The sequence below is a fragment of the Mugil cephalus genome, chromosome 12, assembly GCF_022458985.1.
Source record: "Mugil cephalus isolate CIBA_MC_2020 chromosome 12, CIBA_Mcephalus_1.1, whole genome shotgun sequence".
Classification (NCBI taxonomy): domain Eukaryota; kingdom Metazoa; phylum Chordata; class Actinopteri; order Mugiliformes; family Mugilidae; genus Mugil; species Mugil cephalus.
In genome coordinates, this window is record NC_061781.1 from 20,780,442 (window position 1) to 20,790,000 (window position 9,559).

Genomic DNA, 9,559 nt, shown 5'->3' on the forward strand with positions numbered 1-9,559 from the left:
AACATGTATTTAGAGCATTAGGACATAAGTGCTGATTCAGACACTTGTCAACATTATCACATTAGACAACATTAGGCCACTTCTTCTTCATGGTGCCTAATAAATCAGTTTTCATGCAGATGTGGAACTGAAAGACCCTGATTAGACCGGAGAATGTTTCCTTGATCTTCTCTGATTGTCTGAATGAAAACCTCACTGAGATCCACGGAGACGCAATTTAAAATGTGCTGAAGTTACCATATATGGTCCCTTGCCCCATAAAAGGTTAAATAACGAGCTGCAAGCAACAAATAACATTACAAGGTTGAATGTGGACATTTAACAGTTTTTAAACAACAGGTCATCACAGTTGATCAAATTAATTAATCAAAAGCTGCAGCCTTGTTTCATTCAGTGCAACGTCCAGGATGCTTTTGTGTAGTGATAACGAGGCAGGACGTCCCACCTGATGAGCACTTCGTTAGAGATCTCCACCAGCTCTCCGTCGATGTTCCAGGGGAAGGCGACGCCGTCGGATGGGATGATGGGCGTCGTCTTGGAGTCGCCCTCCTCGTCGCTCTCGTCCTCAGACGAGCCAATCAGAGAGCGGGGGCGGATCTTCACGGCTGAGACGGAGTGTGTCTCCACGAAGGAGAAACTGAACTGTAGACAGACAAAACATTACGTGTGTGAAGTGTTGTTTTTATTACGTTGTGGGGACTGATATTTAATGTCATGTTGTGGGGACATTTTTCTAGATCCCCAAACTTTCTGAGGGTTAAACAACGACTGTTGATAATCAGAAAACTGAAAGCACTCCACATCATCCCCCCACCTACTGTCAATACTTTACAAGAGCATCATCCAACCAGTCTCCAACCTCCTCTACTGCTCCATCTGCTTTCAGTCACCATCAGGATGAAATTATCACACACCTTGCCTCCAAAATTATCCATCTTCCCACATCAAACCTCACAGAACTGAACAATAGATTATTAGTTTACAGGACCAAATACAGGCCCGGCCTCAAATATAGGTCGGCTCCTCAGCCAATTATAGTTGTAGTAACACACAGGTACCACAGGGGGCAGTAGCTGCATTTGAAGTTCCACGTGAACCCAGACTTTCAACAAAACAACAGAGAGCTTTAGCAGCATGGTGCAAAGAAGGAAACTTGATGTGAACTTCAAGAAGAAGGTTTTGAAATATGCAGAGCTACATACAGGAGAGGAAGCTGTAAAAACGCTTTAATATTGACCTGAAGAATAAGTTGTTCTGACACCAGGGTGGTTACCCTCTGGTACGCTATGGCCATTTATACTGCTGTAACTTTTTCATTGCCTTTTTACTTTTCAGAGTTCAAACTAATGGTGTAATTTATACATTCGTCTATTCTGAATACACATGTTTGAACGTTTATTAATCCTGCCTGGCTCCTGTTACATTGTATGGTGTACCAGCTATAGTGAAAAAAAATAATAAAAATAGCCCAAATTGACCAAATATATCAGTATGAAACAAAGAGAATTAGAAATAAAGGCCTCCCTCTTATAAAAGCCTGCCTCCAATAATGCCTCGATGTTCTGTGTGGCTCAGTAAATAAAGGCCCCGGCCACTATTAGAGGAAATACGGTAAATAAACATGTGTGTAAATACATATGAATGACAATAAATATTTGGTTCAAAAGAAAAAAAAAATCAGACAAGATCACATGTCAAATATCTTAATACCTGCAGCCACAGCCACTTTAAATGACAGACCCTGATGACTTCTTTTTTCTCTCCTGTGTCTGTCCATCCATCCATGTCCACCACATTTAATGTCCAATGTCATAAGTTGTTGTTGACTTGAGAACTTTCTTGTCTTGTCCAATCTTCTGTTGTGATGAACAGTCAAGTGGAAACAAATCTCCCTTCTGGGAAAAAATAAGGTCTAAAGACCTACTGGTTTAAGGTTTAAGGGTAAATCTGCTGTGTGTGTGTGTGTGTGTGTGTGTGTGTGTGTGTGTGTGTGTGTGTGTGTGTCTGTGTGTGTGTGTGTGTGTGTCAGATCTGAGAACAGGAAGGCTTGTTAAGATCCTTGTTAATCTGCTTGTTAACGACGGGGTTCCTTCCTGTTTACTCTGCTGTGATGTAACACCACGAAGTGCCAACAGGGGGCAGCAAAGACCAGAGAACACACAGACACACTGTCCCTCTGTCTTTCTGTCTGTCCACTGGCGTCTCCTTTAAATGAGCTCTTTCCTTTTCAAGTTAAAGTTGTTTTAAAAAACGATGAGTTCCTGTCTGTCTCTTCTAGTGGATTATATAACTAAGAATATTTACACTGCTTTTAACATCTGATCCACATTCATGATTCATCTGTGTGAAAATACCTTTAAACCTTTAAATATTTATCATTTAACATGGTTTAACTTGGAAACTATGACACGATACACATGAAACTAATCATCTTTATAAACTAACTGAACAGTGCTGATAAAATAAAGCATATTATATTTAAATTTAAGACTATACTTACTGTAAATTAGTTATTTAATGTAAATACAGATTTTATACTTTCATATTGTTGTTAAATGAGGCACAGAGGCTGAACTGCTTGTTCCACATCATGTCTAAGTATATGTTTTCAAAATGACAATAAAGTTAAATCCTTGAATTATTGTCTCACACTTATTGAAGAATTTCTTAAATTTTCTAGTTTTACATGGAAAACAATAAATAGGTAGATTAAGAAAATATTCAGCAGATTAATTTCTAAATATATATAGTTTGTATCAGACAGATATAAGCCATGATATATATTATATTTATACAACTTACATAAATTTGTACATTGTTATTATAATAGTGCACTTTTTGTTGTATTTATTTTATAATAATCTAAAAAAAATGCAATATTTCATTCACTTTCTCCACTTTGAGCACATTTACAATTTTTTTCCTGAGTTTTTCTGTATTTTTACTGTATATTTTTTTTATTTCATTTAAATAATTTGAATACTTCCTTCATCGCTATATGGTTTTCATTCCTCTAATCATCTCTCTGGTCAGTTCAAGCATGTTTCTTCTGTTTTAATGAGGCTTCGTCTGTGTTTTAGTATAAAACGTCATCTTTGAGACGGGGATCCATATAGAGGCTGAAATGACTGTGAGATTGGGAGCAGATGAATAAAGATTCCCTGAACTTCTTAAACGACAGTGGCGCAGGCTGAGGGTTTGTGGACTGGCAGGTCGGGTTCAGATGATGGGACTGAAACCGTCGTGGTTACACGACCACTGGGACGACTCCTTTTCATCACGATCCATGCGTCCCTCCTTGAGGACGGGGGGACTAACGGGATGTAGGTCAGTCAGTAAACAGCCTGTTTACGCTGCAGGACAGTGAACGCTGGTATATTTAGTAAGTGGGTTAGTGTGCGGTCTCCCTGGCCAGACCAGGCCGTGCCGAACCAGGTTAATCTACTACTATTTAATTAGTTGAGAGAAGTGGAGCCTTAAGATGACGAGGTCAGGAGTGAGACAGCGGAGACAGTTCCTGTTCGGGTTGTGCTGTTTCTGTAACTTCGTAGCGGACCAACATTAGGCCTGAAATAACTTTTGGACCATTTGTAAAGACAACACTTACAGATAATGGTTTAAGCCAATAAGGTGAAGTTGTTGGACGCTGAAGCCGAGTTCTGCTCGGTTAAAGTTTTTCCTTGCTGCGGACACCTTAGTACTTGGCCTGGATGAATCACTCTTGGGATAATTTGGGTTGGTCTGAATCTGTAGTCATGGTTCTGACCACCTGGCAACTTCTACACACTGATACTTTATTTAGCTCAGCTTTTAATCTCCACCGTCTCCTGAGGGAACTATCTGACACGATAATATCCAACAAATGCCGGATAACATTTAGTTAGGTTTCTGCAAATAAAAGATGTTCAGACATCACTGAGCTATGAGATCTATGGACTCAGGCCAGATAGTCGAGCCCAGAGTTCGGATCAAAACAGGCCGTTATGCTGCACACAGATGGAACAAACTTCTAACAGAAGTGAATGTTTTTAAATCCAGGATAAAAAAAAATTCTGTTTTCCAGAGCTTATAGCAATGAATGCACTTTAGCATTTTGATTTAAAATCATTTTAAACAAATTCTCCTATTTTATGCCCTACTTTAGTCTTGTGTTTTTCCCTTCAGTGTCTTTTTGTTGTTCCTATCATAAGTTTATAAAATTTTAACCCATTTTCTTCAATGTTTGTTTTGTTTTTAACTGTATGTCTTCACCTTTTTAATGTAAAGCACATTGAGTTGTCCTGTGTATGAAATGTACTACAGATAAAGCTGACTTGCCTTAATTAGTTTAGATTTTAGGCAGAAAATGCCTTTAAAATAAATGTAACAGTTTGTCCTGAAGGTACATGCTCTCACCTGTCCAGCAGAGCTGCTGTATCTCTTCAGGTGTTTGATGAACTCTGACCTGGAAGTGTTTCCTACTGCGATCAGAGCTGCGCTGCCGTTGGCCACGCTGTCACAAACAGGAAGTGGAGACTCAGCATCGGCAGAAACATGAGGAGCAGACCTGCAGGTGTGGTGCGTTCAAGGTCGCAGCTCAGAGGAATCGACCCTCTAGTCGTCGTGGACCGCGTACCTGGTGTTCGGAGCCAGTCCTTGAGGGGCGTGTGGACTCAGACACGGGATGGACATGACGCTGATGCTCAGATACAGGCCCTGATTGGTCGTCCAGGACTCGGCCCGCTCCTCTGAACCCAAAAAAATAACAAAAAACAAAACAGTAAACTCTGATGCTGATCTGATCAAGTGTACAACCACAAAGACAAATACTGGACTCACCTGTATCCGTGTCTTGGTCCTGGTCCTGGGTTCTGAGACACAGAGATTTACGTTATGATATATTTTAAAAATGAAAGGAGAGTTGTTTAAAATAATCAGAAAGTGTGTTAGATGTGGAGCAGACAGATGCATCAGTGAAACCATTAATAAATCCTTACTATAAGTAATTCATTTTCATTTTTTAGGCAATGTGATGTTATTTCAAATTAAACAATAAAGGATGAAGTTAACTATTAACTTTAATGGGCCCTCATGTTTTCTTGCTTTAAAAAAACACCAGTAAAAAGTAAGATAAAACAAAGTAAGATTGAAATAAATGAAAAAATAGTATATAAGTATTATAGTAAAGTATAGTAAAATAAAATACAAACAAGTGTAAGCAAGATATGTATCACTGACTCTACAGTTGGAGTTTACAAGAAAACAACATTGTTATTGTGTAATTGAAGAGAGTTAAATGTCTGTAAAAACAATTGGAAAATGCATCAAAAGTTGAGATAAAATAAATTGTCTGTGTGTGCGCTTCTTACTGAGTTCCAAACAAATCGGTGTTTGACTTCTTTGCTGGTAAAAAAGAAAGCTGGCAGTCCTCTGGCCTGAGGGGGACAGACAGTGAAAAGAAATGAGAAGCCAGAGACAGACACATTAGAAATACTAAGACCTTTAATATTAATTTATAACAATCCATCTAATCACACCATAGAAGTGATTTCCTATTCAAATCGGCATCAAAGTCATTTCATCTAAACCTCCTCAAGTCCTGGTTTTGTCTTTATGACCGTATGTAGCATCTGTATCACCTGAGTCGAGCCAGCGTCTTAACCAGGGCGTACTCTCGTCTCCGTGACGACGGCATCCACCTCTTCTTCTCAGCCCGTGCTAAGCTCCGCCCGCCGAAGCCGAACATGGCGGAGAAACCGAAACGCACCAACTGGCCGAGAGACGAGAAGCTGCACATGTCCACCTGCTGCAGGTGACCTGCAGAGAGAAAACGTACATACAGGATCCTGTTAAACGAGGAATAAATTAGAAACATCTGGGACGCTCTTCACACACTTTCATGTTTCCATTTCTTCAGAGGATGGAAATGTGATGATTTATAGCTGGAGAAGACGGTGGAAAAATCTCCTTTTATCACCCCCCAGATAAAGGCTAAACAATTACAATTGTAATAGAAATGTTTGGGAGGATGTGGACATCACTCAGAATACAATTATTTTGGAACAATGTCAATCAACTAATGAAATTGAAACTGATTGTATATCTGGACCTTAAACCTGGTGAAGTAATTGAAAAGAAAGTCACGTGCGTCTTTAAAATATTAACAATTGCTACCAAAAAGTCCTTGACAAGGAACTGAAAAGTGTCCAGAGAATGGCTGGACATTGTTGAGGAAATATACTGTACACAATAGAAACAAATAGGAGATTTTGAACAAAAATGTCAGAAATGGGCCACATAAAAGAAAGGCTAAGAACGTGGAATAACTCTCCCGGTATTTTGTGTTGTCATTGTTGTTTTCTGTGACAGTTACTTGAAAATTGTAAAAATAAAAAGTTTAAAAAAACATGTTATGATTTACCATCTTTATGTTGAGAAGTAGACTCGTATAAATGTGACTATGTAATGATTAAGTCCCACCGCATCGTAAGAGCAATGGTTCTAATGTCCACAGCTCTTAATATCATAAGGCAGCACTCCATATGGTCGACAGAAAGAGTTTCAGAAGTGTTTGACTAATATCTGCAAGTTCAGCGGAGTGAAGTTTATTTTCTGGTTGTGTCGCTCTGCTTGGACCACTTATTCTCTTTTGCTTCCAGTCTGCATGACAAGAATGTCACAAAAGAGAAAAAGACCTCAAATACTACCTTCCCTTCAGTACTTTGCTTCAGATTAATGGAGATTCAAAGCCAGGGCTTTCAGTCTATACATTTCTGATCTTCTTATCCTCTTAGCGTGTTAGCATGTTACCATATTTCCCACTGAAGCGGGTTAAATGTTTACTTGTCTAAATATATGTCACAAAAGTCAACTATAACCTTGACTGTACACAATTCATATAGTAGTGCAGTTTGTTGTGTGTGTATTTGCTCAAGCTTAAAGGAAAAACAAAGATTCATTATGTGTGAAATGAATTTTTGGGTGGAAGCTCATCACTAAAGTAGTGTAAATAAGAAAAACACTCTACACGATGAGCACTATGAAAGTTAGCATGGTGAGGGTGGAAACTGTGTGTCTGTGCTGTATATTGAACTTATTTTAATTAAAGAAAAGTTTTACATGGTTTATCTTTCAAGTAGAAGGAAGATTTTGTCAGTTATTACAAAACAACACACAAATTGTTAAGTGAGAGAGAAAAACGTGGCGGCTTCACTCAAAGACAGTTTACTGTTTGACTTTCCCCACAGCCTTTGAACACATCACTGTAAATGGAATAAAAACTAATGAACCTTATGTCGCTGTCAACAATAAAAAAAGACGATGCTCACTGAGCTTTTGAGACGGATCGTCTCTAAACACACGCTCGGAGCCATCTGGCCACATACCTGCTCTAACCTACTGAACTGTTGTCTACCCACCTGTCTGTCTGACTGACTGACTGACTGCCCGTCTCTCTCTCAGGACAGAATCTGATTCCCCCACCATATGGCGTGTTGTCAGCGTGTTTGTGTGTCTGCGTGCGCTGTGCAGCATTGAAGCTGAGACGGTCAGTGTGTCACTGAGATTCGACCAATATTCATTTATTTCTCAATGAACAGATAAACAGATTTCACTAGTATTCATTTTTATTTATCTATCATTAGCATTTACAGTATGCACTGGATATGTGTTCACATGTAGCACGGATAAATTCACAGCACATGTGGAGTTTGTCTAATTATGAATAAAATATTTAAATATTCCAAATAGAATTTGACATGATAATAGTCTTTGTTCTGTTATATTTGATCAATTTTACCAGTTTTAATGCACAATAGATCTTTATCACATAGAAACAGATGAAAGAAATTTAAATCATATAATCAAATAAAATTCTAAACATTCTCTCCAGAGTTTCTACTATTTATTGATTTAAATAAAGCAGCTGCACAAACAAAAACAAAGTATCTATATTGGCAAAGAGTTTCCCACTGTCGCTATAGTTATGTGCATAAAACTCAAGAAAAAAATACAGTAAAGGATAAGCTTTAATTTCAGTGTTGTGTAACTGGGAAATGTGTCAACTGGGCTTAAAAGACAGGATATAAATTTATCATGAGTGTTACTGGTTGGTACTAAAATCACAGTAATTAGGAAACAGCTGATTAAAAGGCCTCCAAAAATGTATGATAGAAATATGTTTGTTATTATTTTTGTCCCCATGTACTGCATAAAATAATGCTTGATGCTTGTGTTTGTTTTCAGTAAAGGGTAATAGATGGATGGATGGACATAATTTAAGGAATTTTATATCAAATATATATATCATATCATATATATCCTGTTATAAAAACACTGAAAAGCTGTAAATGTTATTTGGATCCAAGGTGTTTTTCATACTGTATATTCACTTTATTTTATTCTGGATATATTCTGTTTTTATTTTTATTGTTATAAAGAACTTTATGAGTCTATATATATATATATATATATATGTATAAGTGGACCTTCCTTATCTGAATCATGGATTATAATGACGATTTGAATAAAATCTATTTATTTCAGGTTACATATGAGCACTCTCTCTGGTGCTCCTCGCTTTGTCTATATTATTTTATGTTTTAAAAAATAATAACAATCAAAAACAGAAATCTACAAAAAAAAGGGGTAATTTGGTTTGTTTCCCGTCGATATGCTAAGCTAAGCTAACTGACTGACTGATGGTTGTTGCGTCATGTGATATAAAAGTTTGTAAAACACAAAGAAGACATGACATGATGATATACATGTCAACCTGCTACAACCATTAAACATAAATATTTCACCACCGTTTTTTAATTGGTGCTGTGTTAAGTAGCTGGTAACCACAGCAACAGTACTAACGCTTCTGGCTCCTTCTTCAGTTAACTAAGCACTGACATCATATCATATCAGGACACAGCGGGTTTGTTTACCTTGGCTGGTGTTGCTGCCACAGATAAACTCACCTGTTGCCCCCCCCCCGGTGTCCGTGGGAACAGCTTCCTGCCTGGGAATTTTTAACAGTTTTCCATTGTTCAGGAATTAGTCTAATATGTGCCCCTGAATACTCCCATCTGTCGCACACACACGGACAGCTTACTGTATTAATTAGTGATAATGAACCACCATCTCCCTTCAACCTGTCATTCAAACACAGCAGCACTAACCCTGCTAACGGCTGATTGGCTGACACCTTTACCTGAGAGGATGTGGGCAGAAGTGGAGGGGCGGGGCTACAGTAGAGCTGAGTAAACCTGTGATTTAAAGTGAAACTGATCCTGCTGTTAGACATCTGCCTGCTCCGTCCCTCCAGAGTCCTCGTCACACCGTCTGTCTGCGGGTTTGTTTGTTCTTAAACTCTGTCCCTGGTGCCGGTCTGTCGGACCACCAGCCAATCACATCAAAGCACGGCAGAAACACAGGCTCCTGATTGGCTCCCCGTCAACTGCTTCAAGTAAATTAAATTACATTATCGATCTATTACAGCTAGAATCCACTTAGGATGACTGTAGGACAACTAGAGAATCCCTATAGATGTATGTCAGGCAGAACGCACATAGAGATACACAACTAAAGATCT

General features: G+C 38.5%; 1 protein-coding gene across 1 annotated transcript in view; it reads right to left on the reverse strand.

Moving 5' to 3' along the window:
• The window catches only part of cerkl (ceramide kinase-like), a 32,667-nt gene that overhangs the window by 383 nt on the left and 22,725 nt on the right, over window positions 1-9,559 (reverse strand). Inside the window, exons 8-13 of the mRNA XM_047600864.1 lie at window positions 5,619-5,796; window positions 5,349-5,414; window positions 4,819-4,850; window positions 4,616-4,727; window positions 4,396-4,492; window positions 446-642 (exon numbers count right to left, since the gene is read on the reverse strand). Coding sequence (XP_047456820.1) covers window positions 446-642; window positions 4,396-4,492; window positions 4,616-4,727; window positions 4,819-4,850; window positions 5,349-5,414; window positions 5,619-5,796 — 682 coding nt within the window. The remainder of the gene's footprint in view (window positions 1-445; window positions 643-4,395; window positions 4,493-4,615; window positions 4,728-4,818; window positions 4,851-5,348; window positions 5,415-5,618; window positions 5,797-9,559) is intronic.